Genomic DNA, 21363 nt, shown 5'->3' with positions numbered 1-21363 from the left:
TGACCTTTAATTAATCTAAAAATTATTGGAGAGCAGTAAAGTCTTACAGCAATAAACCCAAACGTTTCCTCCATAGTTTCGATCATTAGTCTCTGAATTTCGCCATCAAAGGCTTAAAATAAGACATTTGTAGAAGAAAGTTGTAAAACTATTTCTCTGTGAGCCTTTTCTAAATTACCAAAACACACAACTTTTACATTTAAGGGAAAAAGACAAATTGTTTGACTGAATTCGGGGAATAAACCTGCTTTTTATTCTTTTTGTCTCAGCTGTTGGGTCAGTGCCTTGCTCAACAGCACATTAAACAATTTATGGAAAAAGTTACTCACTCACTTCCCACACAATGATTTTGTCCACAGCAGCTCGCTACCTGGATCCCGTTACAGGTGTTACTCAAGCGGAACAAGAGATTTCCACATACACACACACACACACACACACACACACACACACTTGACTGTTTAGAGCAGTGGTTGCTATGGTAGCGAGGGTCTGTTTACATAAACACACCTACTGTACAGTCAACCGTAGCGCGCTGATCTTTCCAGGTGTGTTTTATATTCATCATCCTCTCCCTTCACCTTGTGATATCCAAACAAAAAGGCCGCGCTGCAGCTGATTGTGGACTCAAATATGTCAACAAATACAGGATGGATTGGAATGAAATTTGGTTCACACATTCATGGTACCCAGAGGATGAGTCCTACTGACTTTGGTGAGCGTCTGACTGTTCCTCTAGCGCCACCATGAGGTCTTCATTTATGGTTTTGAGTAAAATGTACTGAAAGGACATTTCCATGACACATGAAAGGATTTCCCTGAAACTTCATGTTCCCCTCTGGATTCATTTGAATAACTTTGGTGATGCCTTAAGTTTTTCTCACTAGCGCCATCATCAGCTCAAAAATTGTATTTGTTCTTTGGTTTACGACCAAATACCTGTAAAACTATTATAACATTCCCATCAGCTTCAGCTGTGCTTCGTGTTTAGCACCAATTAAGCAGGTGTTTGCATGAGCCCTCAAAACAATCTCTAATCTGACTGGAAGATATATTTTTAAAGAAGTGGTGGGGACTTAAAAAATGTGCAGAACAGAGATTCCAAATGTAAATTCAGTATTTTATTTTGTAAAAATTCATAAATATTACATTTTTGAATTTGAGTGACTGAATTTTAAAGTGCAAAAATTAGGATACAGTTTATGATGAGTTGATACAGGTAAGTGCTACAGTGTTAGTAAGGAGGGGAAAATAATCAATAATGTCTTTATAACAACCTTCATGAACAAGAACCATAATTTTATGAACAAATCAGCAGTATTACAGATCTTACTGTTTATTAATTGAAACTACTGTAAATGCAAAACTGAACCTAAAAATCATATCTGCAGAACGATGGACCACCACAGTCCTGAGCTGCAGAGTTTTGGATTATGTTACTATAGTGATGATAATGATGATGATGATGATGATGATGATGATGAAGGTCTAGGTGAACTTCCTGATGAAGCGCAGTTTGAGATAAGCGATGGTGAGGAAGCAGATGGTCATGATGCTCAGAGCCACATGGTTCTGCCAGCGGCCCCAGGTGGAGTAATCGACGCCCTGCTCCAACAGAAAAGCTTCCCCGGTGCAACTGGAAACACAAAACAAAGGTTCCTCTTCAACCAAACCACTCAGCTGATTACAGCCTTCAACATGCTGATGGACCGATCAACCAAATAAATGCACAGTCTGATAATGTTATCAACTGCCTGAGTAATTTATCTGTGTAAATACATGGATGTTAATCCAACGATCTGAGTGGCAGGTTCAACGAGTAACTAACGCACAGTCAGACAGTAAACACAGGCTGGTTAGGTAACTAACCACCGAGCTACTAACATACACTGCTGAAGAAAATAAAGGGAACACTTAAAAACTCAATGTAACTCCAATCAATCCCACTTGTGTGAAATCAAGCTGTCCAGTTCGGATCAACACTGATTGAGGATCAGTTTCACCTGCTGTTGTACAAATGGAACAAACAGGTGGAAATGAGGCAATTATCAAGACAACCCTATAAAGGAACGGTTCTGCAGGTGGTGACCACAGACCGGTTCTCTGTCCTCGTCCTTTCTGGGTGATCGTTGGTCCCTTTTGCATTTTGCCAGTGTCCTCACCACTAGAGGGAGCATGAGGTGTCTCCAACCCACAGAAGTTGTTCAGGTAGTGCAGCTCATCCAGGATGGCACATCAATGCAAGCTGTGGCAAGAAGGTTTGCTGTGTCTGTCAGCACAGTGTCAAGAGGACGGAGGACATACCGGGAGACGGGCCGGTCCACCAGGAGACGTGGAGGGGGCCGTAGGAGGACAACAACCCAGCAGCGGGACCGCTATCTGCTCCTTTGTGCAAGGAGGAGCAGGAGGAGCGCTGCCAGAGCCCTACAAAATGACCTCCAGCAGGCCACTAATGTGCATGTTTCTGCTCAAACTGTCAGAAACAGACTCCATGAGGGCGGTACGAGGGCCCGACGTCCACAAGTGGGGTCTGTGCTTACAGCCCGACACCGTGCGGGGAGACCGGACTTTACCGGAGAACACCGAGATCGGCAGCTTCTCCGTCGGCGCCCTGCGGTCTTCACGGATGAGAGCAGGTTCCCACTGAGCACATGTGACAGACGTGACGGAGTCTGGAGACGCCGTGGAGAACGTTCTGCTGCCTGCAACATCCTCCAGCGGGACCGGTTCGGCGGCGGGTCAGCGACGGTCCGGGGAGGCGTTTCTTCGGAGGGCGGCGCAGCCCTCCGTGTGCTAGCCAGAGGTACCCTGACTGCCATTAGGTCCCGGGATGAGATCCTCAGACCCGTTGAAGACCATCTGCTGGTGCAGCGGGTCCTGGGTTCTTCTGATGCAGGACAATGCTCGGCCTCATGTGGCTGGAGTGTGTCAGCAGTTCCTGCACGATGATGGCGTCGACGCTCCGGACCGGCCCGTCCGTCCCCAGACCTGAATCCAGTCCAGCACATCCGGGACATCGCGTCTCGTTCCGTCCGCCGACGCCACGTCCACCGCAGACTGTCCGGGAGTGGACCGATGCTTTGATCCGGGTCTGGGAGGAGATCCCTCAGGAGAACATCCGTGGTCTCATCAGGAGCATGCCCAGGCGTTGTAGGGAGTGATACAGGCACGTGGAGGACACACACACTACTGAGCCTCATTTGGACTTGTCTTCAGGAATCTCCACAGAAGTTGGATCAGCCTGTGATCTGATTTGTCCACTTTTATTTGGAGTATGATTCTGAATCCAGACCTCCATGGATAATGATTCTGATTTCCATTGATCATTCTGATGTTATTTTGTTCTCAACACATTCCACTATGTGATGAATAAACATTTGAACTGGAATATTTCATTCATTGAGATCTAGGATGTTGTTTAAGTGTTCCCTTTATTTTTTTTTTAACCTTTTAACTAGTTAACAAGCTGGGGAGCTCATTCGTGAAGCAACCAGTCATGCTCTCCTTTTACATAACTAAATAAGCACGAAAATCACTAACATGTAACCAACCATCTTACTGACAGCTTAAGTAGGTAAGTGACTTAATAACTAACTAACTAATTTGGTCACATCTTTATGTAAATAAGTAATCACTCAGACTTAAACTAAGCAGGTAGGTAAGTAATAAGTGTCACCATTTGTAATTGATTATTTCCACAAAAAAGAAGGAACCATCTTTACCTGTTTATCTGACTAACCAGCAAACTGGCAAGACTTCCACATCAGCAACCAATTAACTAGCATGTTCACTTTTTAAACCACTTACATCTTCACAATTTATCAAAGTAAGAAACCAACTAACTAACGGACTACCACTCTAATTAACTAGAATAGTAACTGGTTCCCTTTTTAGTCAAACATTTGTTTAACTAACAAATATGTGTGGATGTAATGTGCGATGCTGTCCAGAGGGGGGAGCCATCACTGTGACACAAACTGTAGCACCTGCTGTTCTCTTTTGACATGTGACCTCGTCATACTTTTAAAGCAGTTCCATCTCATCATTAGTTTCTGTACTTGGTTAGTGTGGGTGTCAGAGCTTCTTGCGCAGGTCCAGCGATGCTGATGTTTAACCTGCCGCAGAAGTTCAGCCCAGTGAACTCGTTAGCCTGCAGGGCCTGAAGAGAAGCAGAGAAAACAACATGCATATAATCCCACAGCTTTAAAAACACATTCTTCAAAGTACAGGAAGATTCTTCAGATGTTTTTACTGAATATGAACACCACAGAAGAGAGTTTATGGTTTATTTGACTAAAAAGTGCTACAGACACAAAAGAATTCTTCAAAAAGGTTCATAGACTAGAGTGTGTTATCTGAATGTAGAGGTGATGGTGTGTGTACATACACTGAGACCATATCTGGGTATACTGAGATATTTTAACCAGGCGAGCCAGCTGACGATGGACGGAAGATTCACCAGCAAACCTGCAAAGATCTACAGAAGAAGACAGAGAAGCAGGTGAGATGGTCAAATCTATTAATAAATGAAGTGATTATGGAGGTTTTGACCAACGACCCCAAAGAGCACTGCCTACTCCAGCTTCATTGGGACGGCTACTTCCAGAACCACAATGCGACAGCTTGTGTAAGTGTTTGTAACTGGTGTGTGTTGATGTGTGTGTGCGCAGCACCATCATGAAGACGGAGGTGATGGTCATGAAGATGTTGGCGATGGCCACCACCGACTGGTCGGCTGAGATGGCCAGAGCCATGGCGGTGGATGTGTAGGCGACCAGAGTCACGGTCAACATGAAGAAGAAGAAGGCCCCGGCGGTGGGCTTTAAACCTGCACACACACACACACACACACACACACACACACACACACACACACACACACACACACACACACACACAGAGACACACATAAAAGAACCGAGGTTATAATTATAAGCAACAATGTACAAATTGCGAGCATTTCTTTGGAAAAGTAATCCAAGTATATTATTTAATGACTAAAAAAGGAAAACGGAAAATAAAAGTAGCAGTGCAAGTAGAGATGTTTTTATTTGTATCTAAAAAAAAAGAAGCATATATTTATCCTCAAATGAAGCTTAATATTGCATCTGATTTCAGAGCGAAGCAACACTAAACAATCTGAATTTTAGAAACACAAACCATTTATAATTAAAGAAACTATAAAAACTTTTAAGATATATTGAGAATGAAATAAACTGAAATGGAAATATGCACTGCAAAACAAAAAGGGCCGAGTTTTAAACTTGGTAAATGAGTCTTAATCAATGTTGATTAATCTGTCAATTATATTTTCAAAGAATCAATAAATAATGTCAGAAAATGTGACCAACAGTCTATTTTTCCTTGATAAACTGACTTCAACAATTTAGCATTTATTAAAATAGAACTTTCTGCCTCATGATTAGTAGATAAATAAAAACCTTGTTATGTCTGCTACCCACCGATCATGAAGTACGCCACGCAGCTGAAGACGGTGGCGGGGATGGTCTTCAGCGTGATGATGTCAGACAGGATCTTACTCAGGAAGTAGACAGACAGCCTGTAGTAGCCGCTGATATACTCGTGACTGCCGAGAGAGAAAAAAAAACTGAAAGTTTTATTACTACGAACTCTGGAAAAACCTTAATTGCAACCTGCAACCATCTTTTTGCACGGCAATCATTGTTATTATTTCCACCACTACATTGTATTGTTAGTCTTGTTCTAATTAATAAAACCGCAATCATTCATGGGAAGAAAACATTCGGAAAAATTTGCACATATTAATTTCTCCAATTTTTCAATTTGTAAAATAAAAACCCAACTTAAAAGTCTGATGAGGTGAGATAAAGTCTATGAAAGATTTAAAAGTTCTAAATAAAAATGAAGCAAAATAGACAGTTTCAGTACAAGAATGTACATTTTTCACTTTTTTGCATTTATTGTGTTAGTAGTTAGTAAAAAATATCAGAAGTACATGTTGGACCCACATGAAGAGTTTCCTCTCTGAGATGAAGAGTTCGGCCGACGACAGCGAGCTGAAACACTGATTCACAGTGATGAAGAAGAGAGCGCCGACCCTGAAAACACGACCCAGTAAACAATCAGATCCAAAATTCTCACACGAGAATGCGACAAAACTTATTGTAGTTTAACATTTTTACACTGAAAAACTTCACAGCTCATGAACAAAACTGACACTTTTACTGCAGATACAGTATCTTATTGCAGTCACATCTGCTGCTCCAGTTATATACGCAAGCATGCCACTGACTAACTCTACTGCAGCAGTTGCTGAACTACAATAGAAAAGAGTAAAACACCTGTTCTGTATTCCACTCTGATCCTCCTTGACATCAAAGAAGATGGCTCCGACAACCACAGCGAGGAACGCCGTTACTGCAACCTAAACAAAAGGAAGTCACAGTAATCAATGGAAGTAGCTGTAGTGAACGGCTCCATATGTTCAAGGAACGTTTCAATATTTAGACAAATACACCAAATCATTTTGTGACGGCGACAGAAAAAATAAAACTGAGTTTCTGATGCTGCAGTTCCTTTTAAAGCCACTAGATGGTGCTCAAGTGACTTTAGAAAGAAACGTGAAGCGTGTTTTATTGACATGAAGTTTGAACTTCTGCAGAGCAGTTAACCAACTCAAGCGTGCTCGGCGTTCCTACCTGAGCGATGGAGGTCTGAGGGTTGAGCATGAGGTTACGGAACGTCCTCTTCAGAACCCATTTGAACTGTGTCATGAAACTGGTGCTGTAGGTGATGGTTCTGGAGGCAGCGGAGGCGGCCATCTTCTTTCCCTGAACTATTCTTTCTGGGAGAGACAGAAAGTGGAAAAGGTTTTAAAATGTCGAATAATAAAGTGTCATTTCTGTCTGAAGTGAAGCTCTCAGTTTACGTTGCTGCTTGTTATGTTGCCTGTAAAGTAATAGTAATGGTGGATAATTCATTTTGTTGTGTCTTTGGAGGTTGTATTGCATCTCTGGTTGTTTGTATTGTCCTTTCTCTTACCCTGACATTGGGCACCACCAACCCCGTGAGCCCCTGGACTGGAACTCGTGTTTAATTTTAGAGTACGATTTTTGGCATTTCCAACACCTATTCCTTCTTTATTTCTAATGATATGTTGCAGTTTGTTTTGGCTCCCAAATCTAAAGAGATTCCTCGTTACTTGCGAGCTGTCATAAAACTTCCTGTTGAGGAAGCGTTTTTCCAGGGTACTAGAAAATTAAACCTAAAATTCAAATGTTGACGCATTAATTCAATTTAAACTTAGTTTTTTTGTTTCAAGAATCTCTGAAAGCTTTACTATGGGCACTTCGTAAGAGCATTTAATGTAAACGTTTCAATGTCTGAAGCAGTTTCGGACATTCAGACACGTAAGACGATCGACCCGGTGACCTTTTCGTACCCACCCAGATCTGCTTTGGTCTGTTTGAAGTTGTGGCTGTTCTTGTACTCCTCCACCAGTTTGTCCTCGATCCCTCTTCTGGACATTGACAGTGCGCTGGAATCTGGATCTGGACAAAGAAAGAGGCATTCAGAAACATCTGGACAGGTCCAAGTGTATGGACCGAATGGAAGTTACTGGAGAGCTGGGCGGCCATTGAAGGGGGAGAGTTTTTTTTTAAAACTTTTTGTTGCCCAATATCTACTATTTATTTCATCCTTTCAATGGAGGTTGACCTTTTGTGCCCTGCAGCCCATCAGTGACGAGTCCTCGTCTTCTTGCGGGTTAACAAGTTACAACACAAGAGGGCGCCATCGTCCTGCTAAAAGCTGCAGTGCAGATTGAAGCTCCTCAACTCAGTCAGTCCAGTTTTACAGTTTACTTCTGCAGCAGTGTTTACTTTCTGTTTATCGTTGACTGTATTTGACTGTATTTAAGTTGTTGTCGTCAGTAAAATGTTGAATTGGGGAGAATCTCTGGAACCAGAGACAGACTAAACTTTTTAAGGAAGTCTTCCCTTTAATTAATACTTCCATATTAGATCAGATCAACCTATCTATTGTAACCGGCTATGTACCGCAGACTTTTAAAGTGGCTGTAATTCAACCTTTACTTAAAAAGACAACTCTTGATCAGCTGTTTTAGGAAACTACAGACCAATTTTCAACCTGACGTTTATTTCTAAGATCCTTGAAAAAGTTGTTGCAAATCAACTTTGTGATCATTTACAAAGGAATGATCTGTTTGAAGATGTTCAGTCTTTAGAGTTCATCATAGCACAGAAACAGCTCTGGTGAAAGTTACTAACGACCTTTTATTAACCTCAGATAATGGACTCATCTCTGTACTTGTTCTTCTGGACCTCAGTGCTGCTTTTGATACGATTGATCATACGATCTTATTACAGAGATTAGAAGACGTTACGAGGATGAAAGGAACTGCATTAGACTGGTTCAAATCCTACTTATCAGATAGATTTCAGTTTGTTCATGTCAACAATGAGTCTTCCAGACAAACAAGAGTTAGTTATGGAGTTCCACAAGGCTCAGTGTTGGGCCCAATACTTTTTACTTTGTACATGCTTCCATTAGGAGATGTCATCAGGAAGCACTGCATCAACTTCCATTGTTATGCAGATGACACTCAGCTATATCTTTCTATAAAACCAGATGAAACTAATCAGCTAGTAAAACTTGAAGCCTGTCTAAAAGACATAAAGGCCTGGATGACCGAAAACTTCCTGCTTCTAAATTCAGACAAAACAGAAGTTCTTGTATTTGGTCCTAAACACCTCAGAAACTCTTTCTGTAATCACTTAGTTACTCTAGATGACGTTGTCTTGGCCTCCAGCAAAACTGTGAGGAACCTTGGAGTCATCTTTGATGAGGATTTGTCCTTTAGACACCATATAAAGCAAATCTCCAGAACTGCCTTCTTTCATCTACGTAATATTAATAAAATCAGGAAAATCCTTCCTCAGCGTGACGCAGAAAAACTCATTCATGTGTTTGTTACTTCTGGACTAGATTATTGTAATTCCTTGTTGTTAGGATGTCCAAATTACTCATTAAAAACCTGCAGCTGATCCAAAATGCTGCAGCAAGAGTACTGACAGGATTTAACAAGAGAGATCATATTTCTCCAGTTTTATCTTCTCTTCACTGGCTTCCTGTGAAATCAAGAATAGAATTTAAAATGATCTTGATGACTTACAAAGCTCTACATGACCAGGCTCCATTATGTCTTAGAGATCTTATAGAACTATATAATCCTAGCAGAGCACTTCTCTCTCAGTACGCTGGTCTACTTGTGGTTCCCAGAGTTTCCAGAAGTAGAATGGGAGGCGGAGCTTCAGTTTTCAGGCTCCTCCCCTGTGGAACCAGCTCCCAGTTTGTGTTGGAGAGGCAGAAACCCTCTCTAGCTTTAAGATTAGACTCAAAACGTTCCTTTTTGATAAAGCCTATAGTTAGGGCTGGCTCAGGTAGACCTGAACCAACCCTTAGTTATGCTGTTATAGGCCGAGGCTGCTGGGGGACCTCGTTACATGCTGAGCTTCTTTTCTTTCCTCCTACTCTTTAACTGACTCATACCTCACCATCTTCTTCTCTCCCATAGTTTCTTCTTATTATCTGTTGTCTCCATTCAGTTCCTTCACTCGTGTAGTTTCTCTTCTTTCTTTTCCAGATGTCCCGTCATGGAGCTACATGTCTCTGCTCTGTGATTGTCGTCTCCACCAACAGTTCTTCTCTTCTATCTCTATGCTGTCCTTTTCTCTCTCTGCTCTCCTCTCACCCCAACCGGTCGAGGCAGATGCTCCGCCCACCTCTGATCCTGGTTCTGTTAACAGATGCTCCGCCCACCTCTGATCCTGGTTCTGTTAACAGATGCTCTGCCCACCTCTGATCCTGGTTCTGTTAACAGATGCTCGTCCACCTCTGATCCTGGTTCTGTTAACAGATGCTCCGCCCACCTCTGATCCTGGTTCTGTTAACAGATGCTCCGCCCACCTCTGAGCCTGGTTCTGTTAACAGATGCTCTGCCCACCTCTGATCCTGGTTCTGTTAACAGATGCTCGTCCACCTCTGATCCTGGTTCTGTTAACAGATGCTCCGCCCACCTCTGAGCCCGGTTCTGTTAACAGATGCTCCGCCCACCTCTGATCCTGGTTCTGTTAACAGATGCTCCGCCCACCTCTGATCCTGGTTCTGTCGGAGGTTTCTTCCTGTTAAAGGGAGTTTTTCTTCCCTCTGTTGGAGGTTTTTCTCCCTTAAAGAGGAGTTTTTCCCTCCAAGTTTATGTGGGAATTGTTGAATTGTTGAATTGTTGGTTTCTCTGTATAATATTGTAAAGTCTTGCTGTAAGGGCTTTAATGTGTTAAGTGCCATGAAATAACCGTGTTGTGATTTGACGCTATATAAATAAAATTGAATTGAATTGAATTGAAACGCACCACCTAAAAACAGAGCAGACGTTTTTAAATGAGCTCTGCTGTGAACGAAGGGTTAAACTCAGAACCAGCTGCTTGTCTTCCTGGAACAAGTCGGAGCCTGATAACCGCTCCCTCCTCTTCCTGCTCTGAAACACACTTCCTTGTTCCCTCCCCTCAGATCTGCAGTGTGAACATGGGTGGAACCAACATGATGATGAGTCAGCGCTCCGTTCACTGCACAGACACATGATTTGTAGATCAGAGCTCAGACTAGTTTCACTTCTACGAGACAGAAACTCTCAGTCGCTGCTGCTGAGAGATAAAATGGAGCAGAAAGGAGTTCAGCTGGACCCACAAACCTTCTCTTGTTCCATCTGTCTGGATCCACTGAAGGATCCGGTGACTCTTTCCTGTGGTCACAGCTACTGTATGAAGTGTAATAAAGACCACTGGGATGAAGAGGACGGGACGGGAGTCTACAGCTGTCCTCAGTGCAGGAAGACGTTCACACAGAGGCCTGTCCTGGTGAAAAACACCATGTTGACAGCTTTAGTGGAGGAGCTGAAGAAGACGGGACTCGGAGCTGCTCCTGATGATCACTGCTATGCTGGACCTGAAGATGTGGCCTGTGATGTCTGCACTGGGAGGAAGCTGAAAGCCACCAAGTCCTGTTTAGTCTGTCCGGCTTCTTATTGTGAAAATCACCTCCACCCTCACTGTGGTGCACCTCCATTCAAGAAACACAAGCTGGCCGACCCCTCCAAGAAGCTCCAGGAGAACATCTGCTCTCGTCACGATGAGGTGATGAAGATCTTCTGCCGCACCGATCGTCAGATTATCTGTTCTCTCTGTTTAATGGAGGAACATAAAGACCACGACACCGTCTCAGCTGCAGCAGAAAGGACGGAGAAGCAGAAGGAGCTCGAGGGGAGTCGACGAAACCTCCAGCAGAGAATCAAGAAGCAAGAGGAAGATGAGCTGCTGCTTCAGCAGGAGGTGGAGGCCATCAACGCCTCCGCTGATGAAGCAGTGGAGCACAGCGAGGAGATCTTCACCCAGATGATGCGCGATGTGAAGCAGGAGATCAGATCTCAGCAGGAAACCCAAGTGAGTCGAGTCAGAGAGCTTCAGGAGAAGCTGCAGCAGGAGGTCGCTGAGCTGAAGAGGAAAGACGGCGAGCTGGAGAAGCTCTCACACACGGAGGATCACGAGTTCCTGCAGAGCTTCTCCTCACTGTCAGCACTCGGAGAGTCCACACACTCATCCAGCAGCAACACTCGGCCTCTCACCTACTTTAAGGAAGTGACAGCAGCTGTGTCACAGACCAGAGATTTACTACAGGACGCTCTGAGGGATGGACAGACAAACATCTCAGAGACTGTTAGTGAAGTGGACGATTTACTGTCAGGACCAGAACCAAAGACCAGAGATTTACTACAGGACGCTCTGAGGGACGGACGGACAAACATCTCAAAGACTGTTAGTGGAGTGGACGTTTTACTGTCAGGACCAGAACCAAAGACCAGAGCTGAGTTCTTAAGATATTCACGAGAAATCACTCTGGATCCAAACACAGCAAACAGAAATCTGTTATTATCTGAAGGGAACAGAAAAGTAACGTCAGTGAATCAAGAACATTCTTGTTCTGATCATCGAAACAGATTTGCTCATCGGCGTTTTCAGGTCCTGAGTAGAGAGAGTCTGATTGGACGTTGTTACTGGGAGGTGGAGAGGAGAGGAAGAGGAGTTAATGTAGCAGTCGCATACAAGAACACCAGCAGAGCAGAGTGGTTTGGATTCAATGACAAATCTTGGTCATTATTTTGTAAAACAGACAGTTATATATTTTACCACAACAATGTCCGTACTGAGGTCTCAGGTCCTCTGTCCTCCAGAGTCGGAGTGTACCTGGATCACCCAGCAGGTATTCTGTCTTTCTACAGCGTCTCTAAAACCATGACTCTCCTCCACAGAGTCCAGACCTCCTTCACTCAGCGGCTCCACGCTGGACTTGGGACATTGAGTTATGGAGACAAGGCTGAGTTCATTAAAGTCAAATAGACTGCAGTGATTTCAGTGATTTCAGGAACCGCTGGTTAAAATGTGCATTTCAGTGTTTCCTTCACTGCACAGAGATCAGCTGTCGGTCCGTCTTCATAGCTGCTGCTTGGACATCTTATCGCTTCTTGTTTTGTTGATGCGGCGCTCCTTCCTGGAAACTCTCGCTGCTCAAGAACATCGTGAACATCTGTCTGCCCTTTAAATGATTCAAGAACATCGTGAACATCTGTCTGCCCTTTAAATGATTCAAGAACATCGTGAACATCTGTCTGCCCTTTAAATGATTCAGTAATATTTGTTTGATTTCAGATAAAACAATTTTGTCATTAATGTTCTCAGGTTAAAATGTTAAATGATTAAAATCATTATTGTTTTTTTTGTTCTTTATGATTCTCTAAAAAGTGTGTACGATTGCATTTTTTCATTAAAAGCATGCTGGTAAAAAAGTATACAGGGTAATGTTGTAATTTCTAGTTTGACCTGATGGGGGCAGTGTTGTCTCACGATGCAGAAACTCGACTCAACGCCAGAGAGGTGAGTCTGTTTGGTTTACTGTCATGGTAAGATGATGCCGCAGCACCTGGGCGACAGGTTTAGTGCAGAACAGCATTTGTCTTTGATATTGGAGGGTTTGATGACAACAGCTCTGCAGGTGAAGATGTTTCCGAGGCTGATGAGGACGAAGTGTCGGATTTTGCGTCACAGGGTCTCTGCAGCTGATGGAGGCTCTGAAAGTCTTTAGTTTGTCCTGAATCAGAACTGTGTCATCTGTCCAGCCACGCTCCACTGCAGTAAGCAGGCTGTGATTATTGATTACTGTCCTTATTGATTTGGGTTTGATAGAACAATAGTAACATCTGACCTGAGTAAATATTCATCCATGAAGAAAAAAGCAGAAATTCTGCTAAACTTCGCAAAATATTATAAAGGTCAACAACAAATTTTTGTCATTTTTTATAATTTGCTCTGAAAAGAGGCCGTTTGATGTGAGTTAATGACTTCCCCTGCCTGGTCCTTCACAGCGTCAGCTAGACGAAGCATTCATTTGAGGGTTGGTTCATCAATAACAACTGTCCAGTGATAATAACATAAAACTGATAGTTTCCATCAATGTTTTTTTTCTAATGAAGTAATTCTATTTTGACTTCTACTACGAGGACTTTTTCCCCACTGCCTTTTATGTCCATAAGAAGGAACTCACGCACCTTCTGCGTCCTCGCTGCTGAGGGCGACGGCGGTCGAGTCTCCGTTGATGACGTCCAGGAAGAAGTCTGCGGGGTTGTTGTGAGGCTCACAGGTGTATCCTGGGAAGTAAGAGTCCAAACCGACTTACAAACGTCACCTTTACGTCCTGTCGTGTCATGTTGGATTGAGCTTCACCCGGCGTTCTTACCGATGTCTGAGAAGTACTGCAGTGCTCTCTGCGCCGGGCCGTGGTAAACCTGGTCGTTGCATTTAAAGACAAAACAGGAATTAACACCATAAATGCTGTTTTGTTTTTTCCCCAGATAAGGACTGAAGTAAATCAGGTGATAATGTTAAAAGTATTCCACTAAGCAGCGCTCGTGAGCGACCTGTTTGCCGTTGACAAGCAGGGTGAGACTGTCGAACAGGCGGTAGATGGAGTATCGAGGCTGGTGGATGGAGAGGATGATGGTGCGACCGTGATTCGCCATCCTGCAAAAAACAGCAAGAAAAAAACACGGATTAAACCTAATGTCCTGTTAGCGAGTGAAAGTTGCTAATTTCAGGCCGTAAAGAAAAAAATAAAAAATAAAAAAATAAAATATATATATATATACAACTGTGGTGGCGGGGTGTGGTTTCAGCTCAGCTGCAGAGGGGAGTGAGTGGGGGAGTAGTTCAGGGAACGGTGCCGGGAACGGTACCGGGAAGAGGATAATTAGCCCAGCTGAGCCAAATCATGTCAGATTGTCTCGCCCTTATAAGTGAGCAGGACCTGGAGGAGTGGGGGGGTGGGGGGGCAGCGACTGAACCGGCGCTCGGAGGCACGGCAGGAGAGCGCAGGGAGAGCTGGATTTGCCCGATTGAACTAAAACTCTGTGACTCAGTCTGTGTTCAGGACTCACACGGTAGCACAATCCTGCTACAACAACATTTTCTTGAAACTAAATATGATCTAACCTCTTCTTGGACCACAAAAACAGTGTTTCAAATCTTAACAGCAATTCTTACGTGACATTATTTTCAGGCTATGTTGTCTTATAATGTACTATGTATATAGTGTATAATAATACGTAATCTAAAATACTTTAGCTGCTTCCTCTTGAAAGAAAAAGGACACAAACATTCTCATTATTCATAAAATATACAAATCTTTTAGGGAAAAAAAGGTGTGACAACATTTTGGTCCACTTTGGGAGAAACATTCAAAGGATGTTTGAAGGTTCAGACAGGGTTTGGTTGTCTGGGTTGAAACCAGGTTGTTTATTATTATTATTATTATTATTATTATTATTGTTATTATTATTAGGGAGGAGTTGAAGCTGCCTGACGTCAGCAGCACCAACAGCGTTCACCTCTTGAGCAGCAGCAGCACAGAGTTGGCCGTGCTGGCGTCGAGGCCTCTGGTGGGTTCGTCCAGGAAGAGGACGGGCGGGTCGATGATCAGCTCCATGCCAATGTTTGTCCTCTTTCTCTCGCCGCCGGAGATCCCGCGAATCAGCTGAGTTCCCACCTGCACAAACACCGCCGACTCAGACTTCACGCTTCTTTCCTTTCATTCAGCATTTCCATCCTTTCTTGCCTGTTTCCTTCCCTCATTACTTTTCTTTGTGTTTGTCTTTAATTTGCTTTCTTTTTTTGAACAAGTCACTCTTCTGCTTTGTTCTCTTTGCTACATCCTGAAATTTGCATACGTCTCGATTGTATTTTGTCATTTCTGAATTAATTGATGCCATTTTTTTCATTTTGGTTGTTTCCTTTCCCTTTGCTGTGACTCTTTCATGATTTGACTTTCACTCTTTCTTTCTTTTTATCGGTGTGTCTTTGTGCCAACTCTTTGGCCCTCCCTCTGTTCTCACCCGGGAGTCGGCCACCCGGCCCAGGCCCAGCTCCCCAATCAGTTTGTTGACTTTCCTTTCTTTCTCCTCCTGAGTGACGGTCGACGGGAGACGCAGCGCCGCCGAGAAGCTGAAGTTTTCTCTGACCGTCAGAGTTCCCATCACCACGTCGTCCTGCAGACAGGAAGGACAACGTTTAAATTTCTGTTTTTCTAAAAACAATGAAACGTCGGAGTAGAACAGCTTTGGTCTTATTGTTGCGGGTCGTCTCTTCCTGCCCTCCGGCCCGTTTCACCCACCTGCACCACGTATCCAGACAGACACTTGAAGTTGGGAGGCTGAGGAGCTCCGTCGATCAGGACTTCTCCGGACAAACCGGCGGGGTCCTTTCTGGCTGCCAAAACATCCAGAAACCTAAAACGAAAAACCACCTCCAGTCACGGGCTCCATCTTCAGGGCAGGTTTAAACTGTCGGCTCAGCGGAGGCTCTCTAACGCATCAACTTCATCATAAAGTGTTCACCAATCAATCGACATCAGAAAAGGCGTCCAGAGGCTAAAAATGGTCTTTTCTCTCCTGGAGGGTTCGGCGTCACTTCAAAGACGAGCATTGTAATGTAGCCCGTCTGATAACTTGTACGTAGCGCTAGCTAGTCCGCATCAGAATCAGCGCCACCATCTGTTCATCTCGTTGAACTACTTTCATTCAGATTTTTATCTGCCAATTTTCTAGAAATGTTTGTTACATTTTGCACTAAAGTTAAAACGGAGACCTGACCAGTGTTTGGATGTTTGTTCATGATCCATTCGTTGTTTTAACAAACACTCACGATGACTTGCCGCTTCCTGTCGCTCCCATGATGCAGTTCAGACCCGGCTTCATGATCCCGCTGAGACAAAAGAGAGACAGAAAATATTAGTGGAGAAATGTGAAGAATTTTCAGTTGATATTTTGTGATTTTTTTTTCAGAGATGAGGACTTTCCGAAGTCCGTCACTTCGCTCGTTCGGCACATTTCATCCACTGTAACCGCGACGCAGTAGTTTTGTTCTGTACGATGGCGCTTCCTTTATTTCCCTGTTGCTTTACGTCAATCCCTCATTTATTTCTGTGAAAGATTACACATGGTTCAAGATTTGGGCAACTCAAATTAGACTAAAAGAACAACTGGGGTAATTTAGAAAATAATTTTTGACTCAATCATTACAGAAAAAACCAAAAGTCCCATCCGAAGTCACCAATTCATAATTAAACTACAAACCAATCATTTAACTCACCGCCTCGTTGTGATAACACGTGTAGGAGGCTCATTGAGGCTGTTTCTTCGGTCATCATCCCGTAATGAAAAAACCTAAAACGTGCTTGTGAACTTTATTTAGTATAAACCGGTGTTTAAATGTTTGAAGAAGAATTTGACACCATTTAAACCCAGTGAAGTCGTCAGTGAGATCTTTACGCACAGCATCATAAATGATGGTAAAGTTTTACATGCTATAGACTGTGAGGGCAAGAAGCAGACTGAAACCACTTTCAACTCTTAATGATTAAACACTGAACAGTAAAATACTGGAGATACCAGCCACTGTAAACTGCAGGTAACACCGCACTTTGACACAATCGCACCTTTCATAACAGAAAATAAGCGCAGAATGCAAAAGTTTGTCGTCGGGTGTTTACGGCACGCAACGTGAACAAACGGGACTTCTTGGTGAGTTCTAATAACGGTGGACCAACAGCGAGTTTAACTGGAAAAACGTTTTACTCAAATCCTCGATATGCTAACCTCACAATTTAGTAAGCTGAAAAGTTAGAGTCACCAAAGGTACAGGGGTACATCCGCTGGGAACCACGAATATCTGTAGAAAATTTGGCATTAATCCATCGTTCCATCCACAAAAGTGGACATCTGTACAAGATGCCATCAAAGAATCAGAGTCTGTTCCTGAACGCAGCACGGTGCTGCACACGGAGCAGCAGGAAGCAACGACCTCCATCAGGAAGTGTTCAGAGTTCAACATCATCACTGAGTTCCCCACGTTAACGTGACCTCTGACCTCTGGTACCTGAACATTAGTGATGTCACCGTGGAAACCTGAAGCTGGAGCAGACAAACAGCAGATTTTGGGTCAACATTTGGGTTTACAGCCGAGTGTTCCTGAGCCCATGCAGTGATTTCCACCACAGAATCATGGCTTTCCTTAAAGCAGCGTTGCCTGAGGGACCAAAGATCACAGACATCAGATTTTGGGTCAAACACTTGGCAGTGGTCGTGTCACCGTGAATTCGTCCCCCAGAGTCAGACTGTCAACACCGAGTTCCACTGGGACCTTCTGCGGCGTCTGAGGGGGAAAACATTCGCTGCAAAACCACCTGAGCTGCTCGTGATCCTAAAAATGTTGACGTACCAGAAGTCACAAAAACGTGTGGTGCTGATGTTTATTAAAAGACGTAACTTCGAGTCTTTACTTCCGTTCAACGTCCTCCTGCTCCGCGCTCCTTTTGTGCACAACAGGAACGTTCCTTGAACATTTTGATCGTAACTTGTAGATTTCAAATCACTTGCTTTTATTCTTACCTCAACAGTGTTTATCTACATTTCTTCAGGTTACTAGAATCCGACACATTTCTGCGAATTTAACACCGAGTCCAGCTTCAAAGGTGTTGAGGCAGTCCGGCATCCTGCCACTAGACCTGTTTGTTGGTTTAAGCTCAGAGTCATTGTCTTCTCACAAGCTTCTTGTGTGTGTGTGTGTGTGTGTGTGTGTGTGTGTGTGTGTGTGTGTGTGTGTGTGTGTGTGTGTGTGTGTCGCAGAGGGAACCACAAAGCGAACTTCCTTCCTTCGCCTCCAAACATGTGGGAGTGTTTGATCGGAGGCCTGCCTGGGTCTCGTTTGCCCCCCAGGTAGGCTCCTGATCGGCACGTACACAAACAAAACACACAATAACCGCACACGTATTGATCGTGCAGCCTCGGTTTACTGAAGTCAGAGTCAGACATTCAGTCACCTGAGTCCTGCTGCCGAGTCTTTGTGTTCAGGGCTGTGGAGGAAAGGCTTTCTGGAAATGGATGTGCAGATGTGACATCTAAAATGCTGCAAATGGGATCTTAATGGAATTGGCAGGATTTGTTTATAGGATGAATAAATTAAAAATGTCTTGCATTGAGATTAATTCTGGAAGATTTTTGAGAAGTAAATACGGAAAAGGCTGAAAAAAAAATTATGTAAGTTTGAAAGCTTCTCGCCAAACTGCGTAGGCAAATTAGAAATAATGACTTTAATGCTCCTTCAGGCTGATTATTATTATTATAATCAATAATATATATATTATGTACTTCGTCAGACAGGTTTTTACTCATCCCGTCCTTTAACTATTCATTAACATTCAGAAGTTTGTCTAAATTTAAGCATACAAACACAGTGTTTCAAAAAAAGATGCTAAGTGACCCATTCTGGGCCCCGGAGCCGTAGTTTTAGACACAGCTGTGCACTCACCTGAGGTCAATGAGGATGTCTTTGGTCGTAGCCTTCTTCCAGCAGAAACAGCCTCCTCCCTGTTTCACCTTGTAGTGAATATTGTGGAAGCTGACGGTGGCACCCTGCCCTTGAAGAGCCGAACCTGCAGACTGAAATCCAGTTCATTCACCCCCCCGCAAAACAACAACACGGGATCACGAACATCTCTGAAATGTGCACCGTCAGCATCAGGAAGGTACCTGGTGTTTGGAGGCTCCGTTGAGCCCGGCCTCCATCTTCACTCGGCTGCGTGACATCCTTCAACTCTCCCCTCCTGAACGCAGAACACTGGAGGAAGGTTTTACAATAACAAAAACTTCTGGAGTTGAAAATCTGCATCGCTCCAGAGGATGATTAATTAAAAAGCCTGTAATCAGTCATGGCTGTTCAATCAGAGTAAAAACTCATGCCAACAGGTTCCAGCCTCTGAGGCCTTCATCAGGTACAAATAAGCTGCCTTTGTGCTGTTCCTTATGTGTGTTGGTCAGTGGTCACATGACCAGTATGGACCAATGAACTGTCACCCAGTACATGGGAGCAGGTAGACAACATGACAGGACACAAAGTCACGGACTAGAAAACCAAATGCAGATATTAATCCAAAATCTTAAAATCTCTTATTCGTTTAAAATACGTTTAAACATTAATTGCAAGTAACATTTAAATGTTTTGTTTTTGTTTGGTAGATCCATAATTTGTAGTTTAATTACTGTGACAATCACAATATATTCTGTAAAGTAAACAAAATATTCTTTATGTTGTAGAGTTACAGGTCATGTTAGAAACTCCACTTGCTAACGGTAGCTGCTTTGTCCTGCTTTGGTGGATTTGGGTACATAAAGGCCTTCTTTTAACTAGACTTAAGACAATAAACCAATTAAACATTAAAGAAATTGACAGCAATATTCAGCAAAACAAGACACAATAATATAGAGGAGCAGTAATTAATACTAAAATAATTAATTGAAAAAAATAAAAAGATTTGTGGAAATGCTGTTGAAAATAAAATGTTTTCTCTTGAGATTTTTTTTTCTATCGCAAAAGCAAAACATACTGTTATGCTGGAAAGCAGAAATCTCCTCTGAACAGTGTTATGACAGAAAGAAATGACATTATAATTCCATTTCAGTGATAATATTCCAGTATACCGTGACTACCCTGCAAAACAAAAATGTAATCTGATGGAAAGTACGTCACGTTTCTGCTGTTTCGAAGGTCAAATGTGATCTAAGATAAGAAGTTGTAAAAATCTCACCGTCTGCAATGCAACAAAAAAACCCACATCATATAATCAAACGCTCCAGAACGGCCAGTAAAAGGACTCGATGATTGGATTTTATTTTCCTTAACAGCAAAACTGGTCATTTCAAAATGATCTGGACAGTCAGCAGCTCTCAGTAACATCTGGCCTTCAGCCTTTTGCACTGAAACGTTTCCTGAATAACTGCTGATGAGGTCAAATCTGTCGAACTCAGAAGCAGCCAAACTAAATTTTGATTTCCCCTTTTCAGCTGTACAGTCATTTTAAGCTCGACCTGAAATAAATTCATCTCAAGAAGCAAACTTTAAAATGATCTTTATAAAAACAAAATCAAATCAACTACTGAAACACTAACAGTAAGAACAAAGAGATGATCTCACCTGCTGGAGTCAGAAATAAGCCGATGAGAGCAGCAGCTGACGGACATCCAAACCTGACCAGAGGACTCTGACCGGGAGACTCGGCGTGTGTTTGGTAAGCCCAGTTTTAATAACTGAAGGCGTGCTAAAGAGGGGCGGCAGTCTGTATGACTGGTGGTGAAATCCTGCACTTCAATACGTCAGTGTAAAGTATGTCCAATGTGCACTTAAAGGGAAAAATATTTGATTAATTATGCAAAATGGCCATTTTCATAGTCACATTTATATCACAAGCTTATTATCACGTTTACGACGTTTTGGGCTCTTAAATCTGCAAAAAAAATGATCTCTTGTTCCAGAGGATCTTAAATAAAGTTTGAGATAAAAATGAAATTTGAATTACAATGTTTAAAAAGTGTACTGAAGCTTTTTGTATATTTTACTTGTGAAGGGCAGCAACTCCCCCTGCTGGTCGCTCCGCAGTACTGCACGTCTCAGCTGCAGCCAACTTCAGCCTGTAAAAGCAGCACTGCAGAGACCCAACAGGGTGGACGAGCTCAAAGGTCAAGGGTCGCAGCATCAGGTGGGCGTTAATTACTGGTAAATTACAGTAAACACAAATACTGCAGCCAATAATATATTATTTATATATATATATATATGTCATAAATAAATATATTATATTTCAATAACAAAATAGATCCAAACTTTGTCTTGACTTGTCAGGGATATCGACAGGGAAAATGAACTAAAT

At 43.0% G+C, this 21363-nt stretch overlaps 2 protein-coding genes across 4 annotated transcripts; one reads left to right on the top strand and one right to left on the bottom strand.

Annotated features, from left to right (window-relative positions):
* Window positions 1–1106: 1106 nt before the first annotated feature.
* Window positions 1107–21298, bottom strand: LOC138632457 (broad substrate specificity ATP-binding cassette transporter ABCG2-like). 3 transcript variants are annotated; one of them, XM_069718031.1, is made up of 20 exons: window positions 21053–21298; window positions 20631–20835; window positions 19190–19277; window positions 18969–19099; window positions 16305–16364; window positions 15775–15889; window positions 15497–15649; window positions 14993–15150; window positions 14027–14129; window positions 13846–13894; window positions 13658–13756; window positions 7428–7532; window positions 6681–6826; window positions 6324–6406; window positions 5991–6080; window positions 5463–5587; window positions 4674–4828; window positions 4388–4477; window positions 4059–4159; window positions 1107–1636 (listed from the first exon to the last, which is right to left on the bottom strand). In XM_069718031.1, exons 3-20 carry the CDS (start codon window positions 19244–19246, stop codon window positions 1489–1491), a joined length of 1968 nt encoding a protein of 655 aa, XP_069574132.1. In that variant the 5' UTR covers window positions 19247–19277; window positions 20631–20835; window positions 21053–21298; the 3' UTR covers window positions 1107–1488. The 3 variants fall into 3 exon arrangements, with proteins under 3 accessions (XP_069574132.1, XP_069574135.1, XP_069574134.1); XM_069718034.1 differs by having other exon boundaries at window positions 20631–20754; XM_069718033.1 differs by having other exon boundaries at window positions 19190–19305; window positions 20631–21298.
* LOC138632458 (tripartite motif-containing protein 16-like) lies at window positions 10453–12663 on the top strand. Its single transcript, XM_069718035.1, has one exon. It carries the CDS (start codon window positions 10638–10640, stop codon window positions 12450–12452), a length of 1815 nt encoding a protein of 604 aa, XP_069574136.1. The 5' UTR covers window positions 10453–10637; the 3' UTR covers window positions 12453–12663.
* Window positions 21299–21363: the final 65 nt, after the last annotated feature.

Source organism: Brachyistius frenatus, unplaced genomic scaffold (genome assembly GCF_029030835.1).
Source record: "Brachyistius frenatus isolate BFR_SWC_R1_liver_20210118 unplaced genomic scaffold, ASM2903083v1 Contig_184, whole genome shotgun sequence".
Lineage (NCBI taxonomy): Eukaryota > Metazoa > Chordata > Actinopteri > Embiotocidae > Brachyistius > Brachyistius frenatus.
Note: the sequence above shows the minus strand (reverse complement) of the source record. Positions and strands in the feature narration are given on the sequence as shown.